Consider the following 22,068-nt stretch of genomic DNA (forward strand, 5'->3'; position numbering starts at 1 on the left):
GCCACGCCTGCTTGGAGCTTTTAGGCCTATTTTGAAATTAAAGGCCTGTCTTTGATTTTGTGGGCGCCAAATCATAGTAATCTAAGGTATTACTTTGAGTGAGAGATTTGACCAGGAGATAATTGAGGATTTGTTCTGTTCTGTGTATTGTATTATATTGTATTGACCCCCTTCTTTTGACACCCACTGCACGCCCAACCTACCTGGAGAGGGGTCTCTCTTTGAACTGCCTTTCCCAAGGTTTCTTCCATTTTTTCCTACAAGGTTTTTTTTTGGGAGTTTTTTCTTGTCTTCTTAGAGAGTCAAGGCTGGGGGGCTGTCAAGAGGCAGGGCCTGTTAAAGCCCATTGCGGCACTTCTTGTGTGATTTTGGGCTATACAAAAATAAATTGTATTGTATTGTGTTGTAATACAAGACAGAAGAATTGAAGTAAAAAGGCAATCCAGGTCATAACAGGAAAGATCGAATGGTATTCAGGCAAAACCAGGAATAACAGTCTCAATAGAAAGAGGTCAAATCCGTAACAAAGCCTTGACTTCTGGAATATTTGAAAAAGAAAGTAACTACATAAACATTTTTTAGAGTTTATCCAATCGAGGGATAATATATTACCTAACCACTGTCATGCTGCTTATGTTACGAATGTGTTGATTTATTTGTTAAAACAAACAGAAATTAATAGAAACCTCTAAATATCAGTTCTCCATAATAAAAAAAACTATAAAACAATACAAAACCTATGTGTAACAATGCTTTATTACTACATTTGCCATTTATTTCAATTCCACTCCTCTCATGCTAGTGTCTCTACCTAACATTTTCAGGGCACTCAAATAAAAAGGCAATATTTTCAATCCTCTGGCAATCCCCATGCAATTCTATACCTACATGGAAGCTTATGTTGCCAATGTGTGTGTAAACACTGTCAGGGGACTTTATGGTCCTGCCCCTGTTTTTACCTACTTAGTCATGCCAACACCTCTTTCCTGCCTAAATCTATTAAAAGATTTTTCTCCTACTGTGCATGATTTTCTTCATAAAAGTAAACTCCTGAATCCATATTGATTTAAAGGATCACAAGTCACAATTGTAATTGTTTCCATCTCCACACTTAAAGGTTAAGTGATTTGCACAGATCTCACCTTTTGGCAACTTTGTGGTTCATAATCCAACATGTCAGTCTTTAGGCAATACTGCTTATTTAACAGCTTTAACAGCATTCATTCCATATAGCTTGTATCCTCACTGTGAGACATTACCTCTCAGGGTTGTAAACTCAGGTCTTGCCTTCAGTGGCTGAGAGAAAACTACAGTCCTCTTAACCAATCAAGAATTTCTTTTTCCCCAAGTACCTATCAGATCTTTTGATTTGCAAGTACTCACCGTATAACAGGCACACTTCACTTACTATAGTGTTCCTCATTGAGCTTCCTCTCAACCACTGAATTGCTTTCCCGTGCATGTGACAAATTCAGGTCATGCCACCCATGTAATGGAGTTTATTTCAGATTGTCATCTCCCTTACAACTAATTGCTTTTTCTGCTGGACTTGAACTCAGGTCTTGTCCAATTTGGTTGTGAATGAAAAGCAAATCTCTTCATTAGCGAAAGAAGTTCTCTTTTGTCTTGGTTGGCTCTTTGAGCTTTTTGGCTCTATGTGCTCATCGTTTAAGACTCCTTTCATTTGAGTTTTGGAATCTCACCCCATGACATGACCTATTGCTCATTCTAACTTCATGGGGTTTCCTTCTGTTTGATTGAGCCTTTAAAAGATCTTGACTTATTTCTTGCCTTCAAGATCCCCTTTACCCATCACACTGTGCAACAAAAGACCCAGTTTGGTATAGACAAAAATGGGACAGGGTTTTATGAGGCCAAAATAGCCAGTGATTTCAAAATAAAATTCCAATTGATGAATAAAGTGGGGTCATGGGAATTTGTACATTCCATGGATACAGTCCCCCAGAAAGTGATGCTAATCCTATATTTTAATGGATCAATGGATGGATAATTATCTCAGTGGCATGTGTTCTAGAAGGTTATGTTATACAGTGTGCATTCATTACTATCTATACAATTATTGGAATACATATAAAAAGGGCAGGATGTCCACTTGACATTACCAGTGTTTTCTGTATTTTACTGATCATTTTACATTATTTCTGGCACATGGGTCAGCATGTTTGTACCACCTTTAAGTTCAAAGAATTTGACAACATAGTAGAAACCATAAACTGCTGATAATGAATATAAAATTAGTATTTGGCTATTCTCGTTCCATAGAGGCAGTAACAGAAGGCGTAGATTAAAATAGAGTTAAAATTAAATAGTATGAAAAAAGTATGGGGGTTTACAGTTACACTTACTTATTTGCTTAGCAGATGCTTTTATTCAAAGCAAATTACAAAGGAGGTCATCATAATCGAGTAAAAATCCATCTAGTGGACCGTTTTGGAACAAGAGTTACAAGGCAATGTTACAAGCGAAGACCACAGAACAAAATGCAAGTTATTTACACTTCCTTGGTTACAATAAAATATCAAAGCCATTATCAATTAGACAGATATTCACAGAACAAAGGAGTCTTTAAACTCATCTTAAACTCATTGAGGGTGTCACCAGTTTGAATGGAGGTGAGCAGCTAGTCCCACCAGCTAGCAGCTACACATAAGTTTGGATTGAGATTTGATGCCACAGAGAAGCGACGTCACCAGTCACTATTCATCAGCAGACCTGAGTGGGCGAGAAGAAGCATAGGACCTCACAAGTGTCTCCATATATATAGGTGGTGACCCATTAACTGCTCTGCAGGCAAGCATCAAGGATTTGAACTGTATACTGTATGTGTGCTACAGGGAGACAATGTAGTGGTCTGAAGAGAGGGATGACGTGTGCTTGCCTCAGCTGGTTGAACACCAGACGTGCCTCTGCATTTTAAATTACTTGCCACAGTTTGGTAACAAATGCCTGTAAACCAGCCTGCAGTAGTCCAGACGTGTCAAGACCAAAGCCAGAACCAGGAGTTCAGATATACTGTAGTCTGAACTTGTGGATCTTGTATAGAGTGAACCTACAAGACCTTAGAGACAGTTATAACCTGGTCAGTGAAAGACAGCTAGTTATTGATCATACCCCAAAGTTGAGTACTGACATAGTGGATATCGGCAATAGTGAGCCAAGCTGAACAGAAATGGGTTGTTCAATAGACAGATGAGCTGGGACAACAAGATGGTTGAGCTAGAGATGGTGCTCCTTCAACCAGGTTGCAATTCAGTGAGACATGCAGAGATTCTAGCTGATACCGTATGGTCCCCAGAAGGGAATGATAGGTATAACTGATCATCATCAACCTAGCACTAAAATGAGAAACCATGGGACTGGATGATGGAGCTTTTTTAGGTTGTGTATTGAGAGAAAAGGAGAGGCCTAAGTACCAACTCTTGTTTATTTTAAACAGCACACGCAATGTCAAAATTAGGCTGATGACTTAGTACAACAACATAGGGAAATATAGATGAAGAAATAAAAGGGAGAATCCACAGTCCAGCAAAGACTGAAAAATTTCCAAAAGTCAATACATCAGAAGACATACAGAACACATCATTGCACAAGGCATAGGGCCATTTAAGTAGAAACACATATCTTATCACAACACCATTTGATAATCAAGCAAACTGCAAACATGGCAGGGCTGAGAGCAAAAAATGAGTACTACCAATAGCAAATGACATGACAAATGCTGAATAAAGGGCATAAGTCAAACATAAAAACATGTCATTAGGGACCGTTACTGACATAACAGTTGTCAATCTTCTAATGCTGAACTATCTAAGGAAGTAATTTCGGAATACATATAAGTTCTGAATGATAACACATCAGTCCATAACTTTATTGTATCAATGGCTTAGAAAATAATAATAATAATAATAATTCTTTGCATTTATATAGCACTTTTCTCACTACTCAAAGCGCTCAGCAATTGTAGGTTACGGGCCTTGCTGAAGGGCCCAACAGACCAGAGTCCCTTACTTTGCCTAAAGTCCAAAGCACTTGTAGCATTTTACATAAAAATTTTACTTAAGCTTGAAACTCATAACTTTCCATGAAATAATTTGTTTCTCTACTAATTTCATCAGCTTTAATGGTTTCCCAGCCACCCTCATATATCTCAAATTCTTCCCTTCCTGGGTGGTCTTAATCACAAAATCAACTAGAAGACAATCTTGCTCATTCTAAAACACCTTCAGTGAGATGAAAAGACACACAGAAGCAAACACAGAAGCTTAACAGTCCTCATGCACATACAAAAGCATCTGAATTTCTTCAAAGGGCCTTATTTGCTTAACATTCAGCTATTCCAAATCTGAATAGAAAATCTTTGGTGGAATCTACAGATAGTAAATATGTCTGACATAGAGTGATGGGGTAAGAAGATGATCAATGATCTGTTGCCATTGTCTTAGAAACTAGAAGGGCATATAGGACAGAAGAAATGCTTTCGCTCAAGCATCAAAAATGAAAAATTACAGTGCATGCTGCATGTGACAAGCATACACAAACAAGCAAAGTTAATATTTTTGACATTTTTTGCACAGAATATTCCTGGCACACAGCTGCCTCCTGTTCATGACATATTTAACTCACACTGCCTTTAAAAGGCAAACTGTATTATTAAAGATGCCAATTTACCCACACAGATTCTTTTCTCACTCCACCATTGAGGAAAACAGTACAGGCCCCTAAGCTCTTGCACCAGTAGATTTGGAGAGAGGTTTTATTCACAGATCATACAGATAAGATCATAACTCTGCAGACACTCATACTGACAAGTAAATGGCACTGAATATGTACAGTGCCTTAAAAATGATTTTTTTAATGTAGGGGTTCTTAACCTGAGGTCAGGGGGTCCGTGAGGGTCAGATAAAAATTAACATTTATATTCACTATACAGCCTAGTACTGTTGATGTAGAGTAGATGTAGTAGTAGTAGTAGTAGTAGTAGTAGTAGTAGTAGTAGTAATGGTAGTAGAAAACGTAACAGTGGTAGATCTGTTTTAATTTACACAAGAGGATTGTGTTTCATAATTATAATGAATGGCCATTATTTTTTCCATAAAAAAGGAGTGTTTTTTAAGTCTGTTTACTTCAAAGTTTAATAACACTTTGTGTATGTCATATATGTATAAGACAATCAAATCTCGAAAAATAAAGAACATTATATTCATTGCATGCAAAGTTGTGTTTATGTGAATATTTCTAGGGAAGAGGGTCCATAGCTTTCATCAGATTCTTAAAAGGGTCTGTGATTCAAAAAACGTTAAGAATCACTGCAAGTAACCTTTTTTTTGCTGAGCTAAAAAATAGAGTAGATTACATCAAATCAAAAGAAGCAAACTAAAAATCTAGTATATAATAAAGCAAGAGCAATCTGATTGGTCAGTTTAAGTCTGGTGATGCGACAAAAGAGGAAGTGCTAGTCTTTCAATAATTTTCTAAAGAGGAAAAATCTAAATTGTAAAATTAAAAAAGTATTAATTCCTTTTGCCAGTATAAGGCTAACTTTACTCGGGTGCAGTGCTCATGCTATTTGGTGATCCTTGTAGGAAATGGGTGGATATCACTGCTCTTAATTGATTTATGAGGCTTAATGTCCCCTCTCTCTGAGATCCAGCAATATGGTAAATATTTTCGATATAGCAAACCAAAATGAAGACAAACAAACATTCATAATAAATCAGGAATATACAGTAATTATAGAGAAGCACATATCTGAGGAAGGGCACAACACCCTTTCAAAGACACTGAACACACCTCAGAGCTCAATGCAGTCCATCCAAGTGGCAAAACTTAGTCACTATACAAGAATGGCACCTGTCAGAGAGTCTATTCCAATTCCAATTGTCGTCAGATGCAGTAGTCAGCAACTGAGATTGGAGAGGATGTTCACAGCTTACGTATCTCCGAGGCATTTTACTCTTTGTGGAAGAATGTCAAGGAAAAAGCCCTGACTGAAAAAAAACATGTCCCTGCACATGAAAATTTTACAAAAATTCACTTGGAAGATACTGCAAAGATGTGGGAGAAAGTCTTGAGGTGTCTGAAGAGACTAAATTGGAACTTCTCTTTTTGTGTTGTGTACGGCAGGAACCCCACTTTTGGCGCCAAAATCATGTTGTAAGGATGCTTTTCAGCAGTAGGGGCTGTCAGTCTGACCAGGCTTGATAAGAAGATGAATACTTCTGCTCCCTTCTGCCAGGAAGCTCACATTGTGTAGGAAGTTTGTCTTTTAACAGAATAGTAACCCAAAACCAGTGGTGAATTTAGGTATAGGGAATTTGGGAAGCTCCTCAGGATGTGATCTTTCCAGGAATGGCATGGGGCGCCCACACCAAAAAAACTGAAATGGTGATAACAGCCTGAGTCAGACAATCCATTAAGGGTACCATTTATGAAAGCTCCATATATTCTGTAGTATGTACACAGAGTGCTGCCGTTTATTCAACTGAAGGAGCATGTGCTCACCCCCAATGTGGTTATTGAAGTATGATACTGACTACCCACTATAGACACTGAGGGGTGGCATCATACCCACAAAGGTGTCTAAGGCCTTTATTGAGTGTTATTGAGTGCCCCAATCAGACTCCTGACATAAACCCCATCAAACATCTCGAAGGAGACATAAAACTTTCTCCCCACCATTGCTCCCAACTAACCTGGCACACCTTGAGCAGTTTTTCAGGGAAGACCAGGAAATCTTACTCCATCATATTGCACAAAATTAACAGAGATTTTCAAAAAAACTACTGCTGTAATAAGCTGTACATGGCTCGACCAAATTCTGAATGGCAGGATGAAGTCTTACACATTGCTGACATTTCAATTTCTGGAATTTAATTTTTTTGATTTACAAATAAAAAATATCATTCAAATCGATTAAAATACCACATTCTGATTATCATTTATGTGAAAAGAGGGTTTAGGGGTGAATACTTTTTAAAACACAGTATATTATGTCTACTGCATGCATATGCAGCATACAATCTATGATAGTGTACTCCTTTTTTTTGGTTTTGTATTACTCTCAGTCACCTGAGAGACACATTTCCTTCTCATTCAAGCAACAGTCTCATTACAATATGCCCAGTTGTGTTCCCATTGCTTTTTTTTCTTATTTTACTAAAATAATTGTAGTTGTATTTTGTTCTACTGGAACATCTTACATCTCTGCCTTTATAGTATGATGGGTCAGCATAGTGGTGTAGTGGTTACTGCTACTGCCTCCCAGCTACAATGCATTGGCCTCCTGTCCTGCGCTTGGTCATTAACTGTGTGAAGTCTGCATGTTCTCCTCATGTCTGAATGGACATTTACACTCAGATACTCCAATGCTCCTCATAATCCCTAAGACGTGAGTGACTGGCACACCTCAACTGCCTTAATGACAGCGAGTGTAAGTATGTGTATCAGTGTGCTCTGTCCATATTTTTGTTTTACTTGAACTTCTGAACTCTGCAACAGTAGCTAACCACATAAAAGGGGCATTTGTCACATAGTAGAGGACAGGCTTGTAAAGAAAAACTTTAAACTGTAAGAAGGGACTTTTGCAAACAAATAGGATTTACAGAACGGTCAAAATTTTAAACAGCAGAATAGTCATTTCTGTTAGATATTCCTTGTGCTAAGGAGCAAGAAGCTTGACCTTTACATGTGCTGACGTGGTCTGTCAAATGACATCAGACAGACTGGGGCTTGGGGTGTTCACCGTGACCCTAACAAGCTTTAAAAACTTATCAGCTTTAAGCAGAAAGAACACAGACATCAAGAAGACCCACACTGTGAGCTGCAGCAGTGCAGCCTTAAGAAACTGAACACCACACACATTGAGTGGGTCAGCCGCATCATCTACTGTATGTCCGATTCTGAAATATCCAGGTTGTATGGTGATTTGCCACAAATATATTCCTCTGGTTTTTGGTGCAATAAGAATATTTAAGAATGCTAAAGACTATAATGACTGAATAATGACTTCCCCTGTCTGCCTTGTTGGTCTATCTTGTCTCCTAGGGTCTAGAGATTAGGAGAAAGAGGGATACAGGGTTGCAATGCCAGTCAGCTCTAGGTGAAGTCAAACCAAAGTCCCAAGTGTAAATTGTCTCCTACCCAGCCAGGCAAGTGCAAGGATAAGAGGGCAAGAGTTGGGTGGAAGACATATCTGTGGCTCAATGTTAGGAAAGGGCCACCGCAAAATCCTTCTAAGATAAAAAAAAGTACAGCATGAGTGCCATGGAACATATGAGTTATGATTTGCTGCTAAAATGATACACAGCTAACATATTCATTGCAAAGAAAAAAATTCCTAAGACTGCTACAGTAAAGTTGCAGAACATTTCTTCTTCCTAATAAAATATTGCTGCTTTAGCTTGCATTGATTTTGCTGGCTTTACATAAATTAAGTCACACTTACAGCACAAATCAGCAACCTAAGAAGTGTACAATAAACAGAAATGGCACTTCTGACAAGTTGGGCCCAGGGAAGTAAAATGACTTGCTGAAAGCCACAATGAGTGTAAATGTGAGCTGAGTGTGAGCTGAGTGTGGGACTAAATCCGGAGTTGGCCACAGCACCATGCTGAGCTCAGTAGTCTCAGTCCTGTAGTTTTATTTAGCCTTTCCTTTAATCGCAGGTCTGGCAAATGATGAAAAATTGAGTATCTGTGCCTATACTGTTGTACTAAATTTTGGCAGGCCAATGCAAACTGTCCTGCATTTTTCAAAAACTCTTTTTCTGTTAATATCAACACCAAAATCATTGTATTTTATCTTTTAAAAACTCATAGACATCATAATGTTTATTTAATAAGAGAGTAATGCATATGGAATATCAAAAGCTTGTGTGTTTCTGGTTATGAGATATCTTGTATGTTTTCAGGGGCCTCATGTATAAATGGTGCGTCCGCACAGAAATGTTGCGTACTCCCGTTTCCACGCTCAAATCGCGATGTATAAAACCTAAACTTGGCGTAAAGCCACGCACATTTCCACGGTAACTCATACCTTGGCGTACGCAATTTCTCCGATCGGTTTTGCAGACTGGCGGCACCCAGCGTCAAAGCAGTGCTACTGTTCCTGTGTGATCACCTTTCTTTCTTAGATCCACATTCCTGACGCTGCTTTATAAATACACTGAAACTAACTGCATATTGTTTATTTGTGTAATGCATCTGATTGTAACCTGCAGCAATATAATGGTCCAGGGAATAGCCATAGTATTCCAAATACCATAAGTGCTTTAGCGTTGTAACTCTCACTGCATCTTCTTCTTCTTTCAGCTGCTCCCGTTAAGGGTTGCCACAGCAGATCATCTTTTTCCATATTACTCTTGCTGCACCACTCGGAGTATTTATATCACTGTATCTGAGTGGGGAATCACAGCAGCAGCTGATCGGAAAGAGAAATATCGGTATACAGCATGAAGCAGACGCTGCCTGAGCCACGGCAAAACGCTTTATAGAGACTTCCCAGTACGGACTTCGCGGTTTAGAAAAGGTTTCATCCCAAGAACTCTAAACGCACTCAATCAGTCCATCAAGTGCTCCTTGTAGAACTGTTTGTACTTATAAGTACAATTACCTCACTGTAAACTTGCACTACAGTTATAATATTGTACAACCTGCGCCACTTTATAAAGCGCGTATTTACATATGATGACGGTATTCATTTTTAAGATGAAATGCAGCAAAATATGTTGATTATATTATACAGATAAAACTTTAACTTCATTTAAATAATCTGTATTGTTAATACTTAAACATGTGAGGACACGGTGCTGCAGCGCTAGCTAGTTCAGGGATTGTTCCTGCATTGCATTGTATTCTTGCGCTGACGCGACACTGGAAAGATAGACGGATAGAATAATTAAACATGTACTACGAAGATATTTCAATGTTACTTAAAAGTTTTGAAGAATCGGCGTTCTACGCTTACAGATGGCTTCACGTCTATTACAGAGCTGATTGTGTGGCGATTGGGTATTTGGAGAAAGAACAGTAAGGACAGGAATTGGAGATTAGTACGTTTGAAAGAGACAGTACTGTACTTCTGTAATAAATTATTTCATCGAAGGTCGCACATGGCGCAGCAAGCCTCTTGCGTGAGATATGAACAATCACTGTGCCACCGTGTTCCCATGTTTAATAGCATGCTTTCATTCCTATCATCATGAAAATGATATCACGTATACATCTCAGTATTTTAATTATTCAGAGAGCTGTAATATCACGAATGTAATGGATTATGTGTCCTGTCGAAGAAAGAGAAAGAACGGAAGCACGTAGTGATTCACACACATAGAAGATCAAATACAGAACAAAGCATTTAACGTGCTACTTGAGAAACTAGTAAAATAAACGATTTTAAGATGAAGTTTATGATGTTCTACTTTAATGGCAAAATAAACTACGTGATTAAAGTGGAAATTTCGAGATTAAAGTTGACATTTCGTGCTTTTTTCCCACTGTGTGCCTATTTGTTTTGTCTGTACCCTATTAAGCTTTCATATGACACTCAGACGGTGGCCTACGACTCGCCTTTTCACGGCGACTTTGATATGTGATTTCTTTTTTATTTCGGGCACTGTGCGACTTTGTGAACTTGGATCTTTCGAGTTTCTCCGACATGTCACTCGATCAACTTTCTTTTGTTGATTATCCCACTGTTTAAACCAACAAATAGTACGTTTTTCCTTTGCCTCCACTTGGTATTCGCTGAAACTCTTATATTTTCCCCTGTGCTTTTCCCATTGTCTTTTCACAGAAGGCTATTTATATTGATTTGCATATTCAAAGAGGCGTAATTCTGGGAGGAGTTGGGGCGGGACAGAAGGCGCGTGCATGTGCGTTACTTTTCACGCTGATCGGGATTTATGTAGTGGAAGAACGTGAAAGTTTGCGTGTGCACAGATTCCTGCATCTGGATTTTTCTGTGCGTACGCACAATCCCGCTTTTGTGCTTACGCCATGTTATAGTGTGAGTTCTACGCACGGCGTTATACATGAGGCCCCAGGTGAATGGGATCTTTACACTGTCTTGACTAGATGATAAGACAAAACAAGAATTCACCTGGATGGCCATTACAATGTGCACTCAGACATACACCGACATCAATCAAATTTAGTGGTGGCAAATAAGGAACCATATATTGTACATTATTCACAAAGTCTGCACATTTGCAACTGGGTTATCTGCTGTGTCTTTTAGGTTACTTGCTGACTTTAACTGGGCCCAGTATATGTGAGTAGTGGGTGTGCGTATTACTCTGTCCTGCAAAGTAGTGACGCTCCTATCTAATGCTTTACAGTTTTCAACTTCTGATGAACTGGAAGAAAAATAAGCAAGTTGAGAAAACAGATGGACAGTTGGATGGATGGTCAGTTAATTTAAGTAGAGCTAACTTTCTTATTTCAAAAATAAATGTACTGCTCACATTTGAGCATACAGTAATCCCTTGCTATACCGCGCTTCGACTTTCGCGGCTTCACTCTATCGCGGATTTTATATGTAAGCATATCTAAATATATATTGTGGATTTTTCGCTGGTTCGCGGATTTCTGTGGACAATGGGTCTTTTTATTTCCGGTACATGCTTCCTCAGTTGGTTGGCCCAGTTGATTTCATACAAGGGACGCTATTGGCGGATGGCTGAGAAGCTACCCAATCAGTGTATGCGGTTAAGCTCCTGGGTGCTGATTGGCTCAGCGACAGAGAGCAGCATTCGATTCCGCTTTGCGTTAGCCAGCATCTCATCTCGCTCATTCAGCATCAATGTGTTTCGTTGTGTAAAGAGTTAACTTTTGTGCTCTTTTTGTGTTTATCTTTGTGCATAGTCAAGCCCTTCTATATGTCTCCAAAACGATCTGCTCCTGCTACTGCTTCCGGGGCCATGCCCAAGCGCTAACGGAAGATGTTAACAATAGCTGAAAAGGTAAAAGTTTTGCATATGTTGAAGGAAGGGAACAGCTACGCCACTGTAGGACACCATTACGGCATCAATGAGTCCACGGTTCATTATATTAAGAAGGATGAAAAGAATATAAGATCTACGGCCGCAGTGTCCTTAAACCAGGGTGCGAAACGAGTCATAAGTGGACGTAATAACGCAGTTTATGCTGCATAACTGTGCGGGAAATGTTTGTAAAAGTATAGGAGAATTTATAAGGGTTTAAAATATGTAGAAATAACCATCTAAACATATGGTTTTTACTTTGCGGATTTTCACCTTTCGCGGGGGGTTCTGGAACGCAACTCCCACGATCGAGGAGGGATCACTGTAATCTATTTAAGTAACACACAGCAACTATATAAGAAATGGCAGAACAGCCTTTTTCCTAGGATACTACACTCTTTTAAATTGGGCAGTGACAGTCTCTACATAGTCTACAATTCTGGGATGGCCAGTGAGATTTTCTATGCTGGGTGGGTAATATCACTTCAAAACAGGCTCACCAAATCAACCAGCTAATTAGGAAGGCAAGCTCAATTACTGAATGAGATGCACGCATTACCTGTTTGAGGACGTAGCACAGGAGAGAATGAAGACAAAACTGTGTGTCATTATGATCAATGCTGCACATCTTCTCATAGATACACTAACACTGAGTGCTTTCAGCCAAAGGATCATTTAGTACAAATGTGTCAAGAAATGCTACAGGGGCTCCTTTATTTCAACAGTAATACGTCTGCATATTGCCTCACTGTGACTGTGACTGCTCTTTCTATCTCTAGCTAAGTCAGATTTTTTAGTTGTTTTTTTTTTCTTTTAGTCATTCTGGTGTGTATTTAAGAAGGGAGAAGTTGTTTGTTATCTACTCTATATATATAAAATCCTAAGCCTAAAAGTGCAAAGGTTTTGTGCAACGATTTTATGTGACGTTTTTATGTGACATTTTTTGTCACGCTTTAAATTGGACTTATTTTAAAACCTACATATATATGTTTGGTATCATTCTTTTCAGAATTTATCGAACTGTAATGTGATGTTGTTAGAACAATGCCCATGGTCCAATCACTTCTCATTCGTGTGAATGCGATTGTCAGACACAGTTCCTGAGCTCTCAGCTCCAAGCAGGGTCGGAAATAAAAGACAAAGAGTAGAAGACAAAGTAGAACGTTGTAAAGAGCTTCAAACACGTTGGCGTGATATACAGGTTACAGATTATGAAAGTACTAAAATTCGAAAGTCTCAAAAAACTGATAGTAAAGATCACAATAGCGCTAACCCATGGAAATTATTACTCGGTGAAATAACTGAACAGCGAAAAGAGATCGAAAACATAGACATAGGTGATATGACAGAAGTATTTAGATATTGTTTGGATTCAAACTTTAAATCGGAGACTTGTAGATCGTCTAATTCGTGTTGCCATCAGGGAAAAGTAGTGTTTCTTCCCAATGAAGAGGTGTATCTGCGAGAATTAAAAGATTTGTCGTTTGGTGAAAGTGAAATCCACATACGCAAGCGGCAGAGACACAAAGCTGCTGGTGCAAAGCGCAGCCTAGGGGGGTTGACAAGTGAAGCAAGCAGGGGGCGAATCCCCCTAGTAATATAATATTTATTTATTGTGCTTCTGTAAAAAAAAACAAATTTCTCTTGCGGACAAATAAAGTGCTATCTATCTATCTATCTATCTATCTATCTATCTATCTATCTATCTATCTATCTATCTATCTATCTATCTATCTATCTATCTATCTATCTATTGTGCAATTGCATTATCAAAAAAACAAAGAGGTCAATAACTGCTCTTATTTAACAAGTGAACAGTTCTCTAAAGGAATATCCATCCATCCATTTTCTAACCTGCTGAATCCGAACACAGGGTCACGGGGGTCTTCTGGAGCCAATCCCAGCCAACACAGGGCACAAGGCAGGAACCAATCCCGGGCAGGGTGCCAACCCACTGCAGGACATACACAAACACACCCACACACCAAGCACACACTAGGGCCAATTTAGAATTGCCAATCCACCTAACCTGCATGTCTTTGGACTGTGGGAGGAAACCGGAGTGCCCGGAGAAAACCCACGCAGACACGGGGAGAACATGCAAACTCCATACAGGGAGGACCCGGGAAGCGAACCCAGGTCCCCAGGTCTCCCAACTGCGAGGCAGCAGCGCTACCCACTGCACCACTGTGCCGCCCTCTAAAGGAATATTCTTACAGTAAATTAAGTTCTTAATTTCATAATAATGGTGAAGGAATATGGGATGCCTGACATGGATACTTAAAGACAGCAGAGCTCTAGTCACATTGAAATGATTTAGATATGCCAGTATCTGTCACTCCTCTGAATACTCCACTTTTCCCCAACAACTCCAAAGACATGGTGGTGAGGGGAACTGGGAATTGGACTAAGCATGGTTGAGAATGTATGTATGCATATTCATCATGAATTCACATTTCATGTAATATGAACTGCTTTGTAGGTCTTGGGAAAGTCTTTATAAGAAATGATAATTACTAACTCTCAAGCTTTAGGGACTCAGGATTTGTTCATGACATTGAGGCTAATAGACTCCAGAATTAGAACATTATGGATATCAAAGCTTTGACCAGTAACACAAAGGGAGGGGAAAATACACTATTTGAGAAAATTAAGACTATAGGTTACATATTTCAATTCTGAATCGATGTGGTTGTGTACAATATATGAATTCTTGTAATATATATGGAATAATAATGCTATAATTAAATATTTAAATGTGCAAGGTGGTCTTACTTAATTTCTTCATGTTTATGAATATATGTGTTTATAATTTTGAATACACATCATTTGGTAATTTGTTATTCAATTGCCCTGTAGAACAAAAGAAAGTTCTTCTGCATCACTTTTCCAGAGACTCTTCAGTTCATATTTCTGGTCAGGCATGGTGTGTGTGCTCTCCCTTTGTACAAGTGTGTTTTCTACAGGCACAATGGTCTTCTTCCACATCCCAAAGACACACAGGTAAAGTTGACTGATGACACTCTAAACTGGCCAAGTGCAAGTGTGTGCAACTACCGATTCATGGGATGGAAGGACAACTTATCTGTTATGTTTCAGCTAGGGTCTCATCACTGGGTCAAGTCTTTTACAATTATTTATTCTTTTTGTCTGTGAAATGTTGATTAAAATATTGTGTTATTAATTCTGTTTTTGGCCTTATTCTCTCTAAGCAAATATTGAATATTGTGTTGTTTTTTAATTAGATAGATAGATAGATAGATAGATAGATAGATAGATAGATAGATAGATAGATAGATAGATAGATAGATAGATAGATAGATAGCACTACATTGCATTTGTGAATTATGCTAATATTATATTGTATTAGTTTACTTTGTTTTCTGCCCTATCTCCTTTATGTAGAGCATAAGGGGACAGGGTCACTTGATGATGAGGCAGGCAGCTATTCCCAGCAGTATAAATAGAGAAGTTATAGGCATTAATTTTTTTTAATTCCTGCATTAGATTTTGTTATTCTTCTTCTTTTTTGTATTTCCTTTATCTTAACCCCTAAATTTTTTAACTACTGTTGATGGTCTACAATTTGGTGGATTTGTTCATTTTTAGGTTTTGTCTACTTTAGCTCAAGTTTCCTTACTTTTCCTTTTTTTTTTTTTTGATCTTTAAATGTTTTTAATATAAAGATACTATGGACTGTTTGACCTAGGCCAGAAGTTTCTAATGGTTGCCTGATGTGATTAGGTCTGCTCTTTAGGCACAACACCATGTATGGTTTGTTTGAACCTTTAACCCAATCATCTAGTGTTGTTGAGTTCACAAAAATGGGTAGATGCTTTAATATACTTTTAAAATATTCAAACTTTTTTTGATTAACCCAAATAATTGTAAAATAACAAACTGAAAGAAAACTTCTATAGACTCTCTTATATAAATGTCCACTCCTTGAGTCACTTTTGGCAGAAAAGCCCATGATTGTATAGAGCTTGCATTTATTTCACCTTTGCCCTTCCAGACACTGCAGCTATTGCCTATTCTTAAACTGCATTGGCAAATTTCATCTTGTACCACATGCCCTTGTTTAGACTAACCTCTGGACATGAATCAGATGTTTTGATAATTAAGCCTTTCCATTGTGGATGTATGTTTTGAGAGGGGTGGCACAGTGGCGCAGTGAGTAGCGCTGCTGCCTCGCAGTTAGTAGACCCAGGTTCGCTTCCCGGGTCCTCCCTGCATGGAGTTTGCATGTTCTCCCCGTGTCTGCATGGGTTTCCTCCCACAGTCCAAAGACATACAGGTTAGGTGCATTGGCAATATTAAATTGTCCCGTGTGTGTGTGTGCGCATCCTGCGGTGGGCTGGCACCCTACCCGGGTTTTTTTTCCTGCCTTGTGGCCTGTGTTGGCTGGGATTGGCTCCAGCAGACCCCCCGTGACCCTGTAGTTAGGATATAGCGGGTTGGATACTGGATGGATGGATGGATGTTTTGAGAGTCATCATCCTACTAAAGTTTTAAACTATTGTACTTTTGCATTCCAGCACTGCAAATCCCACTCCAGGATTTTTCTTTGCCTTTCATTACTGCCATTAATCTTCAACACACATAGACTCTGAAGACTTGACTGACAGGCATGCTCTTCTTGCTAAACAAAGCGGACAAAGCTACAGTACATGTACAGTATGTCTAACCTATTCCTGTAATGTATAACTTGTGAGAAATTAATGAAAATTCATAGAAAGGTCTTAATCTATTTTCAGTACAAAGGGGGTGGATTTCCTAATGCCCAATGTTTGTAAAGGAATATCTGATCTTCATCTCTTACTTACACCTTTGACATCATGCATTGATTTCATAGCTTGCTTTTCAGGGTCCAAGGAAACAATAATAATAATAGTTTATATTTATATAGTGTTTTCTAAATTACTCAAAGAGCTTTACATAGTCAGTGGCAAACTACCTCAACTACCACCAAGGCATAGCAACCATCTGGATGATGTGATGGCAGCCAATCTTGTGCCAATATGTCACCACACATTAGCGGATAGATGGTGAAGGTGTGAGGGGCCAAAATGACCAGGCCATAGTGTGCAATTTATCCAAGACATCAGGAAGCACCCTTCCATTTTTTAAAGACTACAGAAAGATGCATCATCTGCACTGGGTCATTGGGATCCCCACACAAACCATACAGTAGGTTAAGCTCTGTCTGATGGCCTCACCAACAAATCTTCCAGCAGCAACTCAAGTGTTTTCCTAGATATGTTTTCCTAGATAGTCTCCTATCCATGTGCTGGCCAAGACCAAACATGCTAGAGCTCCGAGTAGGTGGCACCAATAGAGTCTAGCTGCAGACCTCCACCCAGTTACACTATGGTTAAGATTAGGGTTGTGGAGGGTTATCTGTCTCACATAATGATAATTGTCCATTGAGTCAACTCCAGGTACCTGGAGCTTCAATGTGGAGGCTCCAGGCTGTAAAGATACCAGACCAAAGCTTTTCCTAGATGGGCTCCCATCCAAGTATTGGCCATGCCCAAACATGCTCAGCTTCAAGTGGATTGCCTTTTTCTGAAGTGCAACTAGATAAAAATCACAGTGTGGTTAAGCTACAGCAAGCCCTATCTTACTGAAACAAGGTCAATGAGGCACAATGTAGATCCAGCCTGTTCCTGAAATGATCTACGTGTGAGAAATGAATGAAAGTTCATTGCGTATAGATGTTCAGTATAAAAAGGGTGAATACCCCCAATGTCCATTCACTGTAAAGGAATACCCGATTTACTTCTGTGGCTTCCATCTCTTATTTCATACATTGATTAATTCAAGGGAGCAACAAGTTTAAGAAAGGGATGCCAGCCCATTCAACCACAAAATGTCAATTATCATGCAATTTTTTTGAACCTGCTTAATTAAATTATGGGGTCGCTGAAATCCCGAGTCAACAACAGGATCGAGCCCTGAAAGGAATACCAGTTCGTCAATCTCACGCAATGATATCTCCATTCTTGTTCAGACCATGAACACCCAGTCTAACAGAGGTTATATCTATATATTTTTCAGAAAAAAAGAATTTCTCGAGAAAGTTTCGGCCCACACAGGCAGACATGTGTGTGTTAATTTAGCGTAAAGCAGGTAAAGAAGAGGACTGTTTACAAGGTCAGGCGCAATTAAGCTGGGGGCCCGTCTCCTGCGCGCCACTGATAAGCCGCCTCGCAGCCCCCGAGCGCAAATTGGTCTCCGCACTTCATCAAGTAAAACGAACGCTCTCCTGTCTGGAAAAACACGCGCTGTGCGCAGCCCACTGGAAAGAAGCGTCGGGATGACTGTGAAATCTCCGAAACGACGGAGAAACGTTAATATTCATGTGCGCGCAATTATCATTTAAGATAATGACAAAGCACCGCTCCTTGAACGGCGTTTCCCAATTTCGAGGAAGCGATCCTGGAAAACGACGCGAGTGTCATAAACAAGAAATTACTGCCATCTTCAGGTAAACAGGAAATCGGCAACGCAGGCTAGTAAACGTTGCTTGAGTCGTGAGTGAAATTCTTTATTATTTTGAAGCAAAACCTTGTTGATACACCAATCAGAACTGTGAGGGTAATCTCCCTAACGGCTTAGTTTTTTCCCCTTTTATGAAATTGAACATGAGTGTCCTTAATTGATCACATTTGCGCATGCAAGCGCTACAACGCGAGTCGTTATTATACGAATGTACTCTTTTAAAAGCGTTAAGATTGTATATTTAAAGCGTCGGCTGTTGGCTGTCTATAAACCTCCGGAAATGCAGTCAGATCAGCTTACAGGTTCTTAATCCTAACACAACTCGCTCACTCGCTCTCTCTCTCGGTGTGTACGCGGACTTCTGATTGTGCTAACGGAATTGGGATTTTACTCGAGCCCTGTTCATATAACAGTGTCATTAATTCGTCAAGTTTAGCAATATAACGAAATCACGAATGCGGTTACTTGGAAGGGCAGAAATGCAGCCTTCGTGTGTCTTCCTCATTGATATGCACAGCATCAACACAAATGGAGGTCAGCATCACAGCTAAGGTACTCAGTTTTGCATGCCCAGCTTGATGCGATTATTACCATATCACCTTTCCTTGGAGTGAGGAGTTTTAAAGATCTGGAACGGCTTGCCTGAAAATTAAGGGGGGGGGGGGGGGGGGGGGGGGGGGGGGGGGCAGTGGTTAGATAGATAGATATGCTGAGGAATGAATTTATGCGCAAGGGATTCAAGAAGTGCAAATTGGGAGCTTCCCCCTCCATCGCCCACAGTTAATCGACTTGATCCACGACCAACAACACAAAATACAGTGAGGAGTGCTTTCCTAAAAAACGAATGCCATTTCAACGTTGCTTACTCCTCTTGGCATTTCTCTGGAATCAAGTTAGTTGTGTGCGCAGAGAGGGCGGCAGTGTGCAAGCCCTGCCTGTCACACATGCAAGCACCTGAGTAACAAGCAGATGCCTGCAGCATGCTAATGCACGTTAGCACATACAAACAGGTGTATTAGCCTGAGTAACCCCTGTGAGCATTCCAGCATATGCCGCACCTGCACCGCTACAGAGTGCGCCAGGCAGCACCGCCAGCCAACCACATAGCATCAATACCAAGACGGGCGTGTTGCAATTACCTCCGTGTCGTAGATTCTGGGAGTCAGGGAGAAGGAAAACCGCTGGGTCTCATTAATATGTTGAATGGCCAGCATGACGGCAGGGTGGATCCCCTGGCCAATGTTGCTCATCGGCGCCGTCTTATTCAAAGGCATTAAGACCATGATGTCCAAGCCCTTGCTGTCACTTTTACGCCCGTCATTGTGCCCGCTGTGCCAAGCGGTGTCCCACGGTCCGTACGCAAAGACAGGTGCAAATCCCAATGCAAACAGCAACATGCATCGCGACACTGCATACATCTCCGATGTGCATTTCTTCTGGGACAGAGCCATGCTAACGTAACGGGGCAACAGAGCAGATCCACCCTTTCACTGCCCTGACATTTTTAAGATAGCAGGCAAGCGCGAAGTCAGATATAAAATTTAAAAGAAGAAGTCATCCCTGGTTAAGAAAAAAAAAAAAGATCACCAGTCCCCTTCCGTAAGGAAAGTATTATTCTCATTCACTGACGCTTTCCTTTGCGCTTTTTTCCCCACAGGCACCTTCCCTATATAGAATAAAAAAAACAGCAATGCGATGAGAAACAAGGGATCAAAACAGAAGGTCTTCCATCCGATGTCTCCAATCCATAAGCAATTGGTGCAAGCGTGCAAATCTAACCAACTAAACCTCTCTCCGTTTCACATCCCAGCACTACATCGCCATCCAAAAAAAGAGAGAAAAATTAAAAGAAAAATACAGATATCCAAAAAATAGTGAGAGAAACAGCAGGTGCCAATTTTAAAACATCCACGATGCAGCGATATTCCATTCAGCAAGAAGAAGAGGCAGCAGAAAGGCTAATACCGCATTCCTCTCGGCACCCAGCTTTGTCACTGACGGCCCAAAAATGATGAAGAATAGGAGCAAGAAAGGCTAGCACTAGTGGGGTAGGGGGCGGGGGAAAGGGGGTAAAAGGCAAAAGGGGGGTTGCTAGCAGCAGCAGTCCGTGTGCGAAGAGTCTTCCCCGGTAGAAAGCAGAGAGACCTCTGCTGCTACTGCTGCTGCTGCGGCTGCTGGCGGCGTTTGAACAGGTTACGCGTCTGCAGCGGGAGGGCGAGCTGAATCCTTCGGGGATGGGGACCAGTTTGTGCGCGATCCGCCACCGCCTGCTACTACGCGTTAGCGCCGTTCAATTAATTGCCCCATTTACTTAATTATTTTATAAAATTATAAAGCTGACGGAACTAGAAGCTGTTGAATTAAAAAGATGTGCCAATTTCTCCAGATTCTTCGTTCCCTTTTTTTTTCTTAAAGGCACAGGTTTTATTCGCGATTATGTACGAGCTAACGCAATGAAGATAACGCGCCTGGTATCCCACGCACATACTGTATGCAATTCTGCGACAGCCTGGCACAGAGATGCGCCCCCTTTTAAGCCCTGCACCCTCCGCGTGCTATGATGCATTCCCCGCACCTTGTCTTTACGAGAGAATTTCCATGTCGGGTCGTCATTTTCTATGCAAGGGAGCCAGTTTTGGATTATAATTTCTGCGTTTAATGCTCAATATACAATAGCGAGTTTTTGTTACCTCACGTTATTTGTGCATGCAACAGTGTATAAAGGAGACAAATTATTGAGCCTGTCTTGAAAAACACAAAACTTTTATTTGTTCGCACCTGGCAGGAATAAAAAATAATTTTCCAGAAACGAGTTTCCCTTTTGATGAATTGAAAAACAACCCCTGGCCAACCTTGTACCCTCTTTTACTCCACCCCAAATTCAGGTGTCACCTGTAACCTTAGAGGGGCAATGTAACAGGACCACCACCCCGATGGGAGTTTCACATTTAGATGGTTTAAACCAGTGGTTCTCAACCTGTGGGGCGGGCAAAGTAACAAAAAGGGGGGGCGCGAAGATGTGAAAAAAAGAAAACAAGAATCGAAAATTTGAAAAATACATCTATTGAAACCAAAACAAATTAACTTAAACTACATTCTGATACTAGAAAAATAAATACAGAGTTAGATAAATGTCGATAAAAGTTAAGTAGGTATAATAAAATATGCATCTATGAATCTTGATATATCATTAATTAAATTAAAATCATTAATTAAAAAAGAACAAATTGATATTAGTGGGCTCCTTTCAAAAAAAGTTAGGGGGGTGGGCGCGATTAAAACTGTTATGAAAACTCTGGTTGCAAATACTTAAAGGTTGAGAAATGCTGGTTTAAATACAATCACAATCTGCTTCAGGCACTGTCTCACTCTATCTAGTAGGCCTTTGAACCCCACTACCTCCCTCCATGTCATCTACTATAGGACTCTGTGCAACAGGATCCTCTGGAGGAGCATTTTTCTCAACAAATTGACTCATTTCCTTAACAGAGTGTAACTGCAGTACATAATACCTATGGAGTCAGTCATGTAATGCCCCAACATCATGAAATGTGCATAACATC

General features: G+C 40.1%; 1 protein-coding gene across 1 annotated transcript in view; it reads right to left on the reverse strand.

Moving 5' to 3' along the window:
• Positions 1-20,955, reverse strand: part of gabbr2 (gamma-aminobutyric acid (GABA) B receptor, 2) — a 911,705-nt gene extending 890,750 nt beyond the window's left edge. Inside the window, exon 1 of the mRNA XM_028818131.2 lies at positions 19,645-20,955. Coding sequence (XP_028673964.1) covers positions 19,645-19,956 — 312 coding nt within the window. The 5' untranslated portion in view covers positions 19,957-20,955. The remainder of the gene's footprint in view (positions 1-19,644) is intronic.
• Positions 20,956-22,068: the final 1,113 nt, after the last annotated feature.

This window comes from Erpetoichthys calabaricus, chromosome 13 (assembly GCF_900747795.2).
Source record: "Erpetoichthys calabaricus chromosome 13, fErpCal1.3, whole genome shotgun sequence".
Taxonomy (NCBI): Eukaryota; Metazoa; Chordata; class Cladistia; order Polypteriformes; family Polypteridae; genus Erpetoichthys; species Erpetoichthys calabaricus.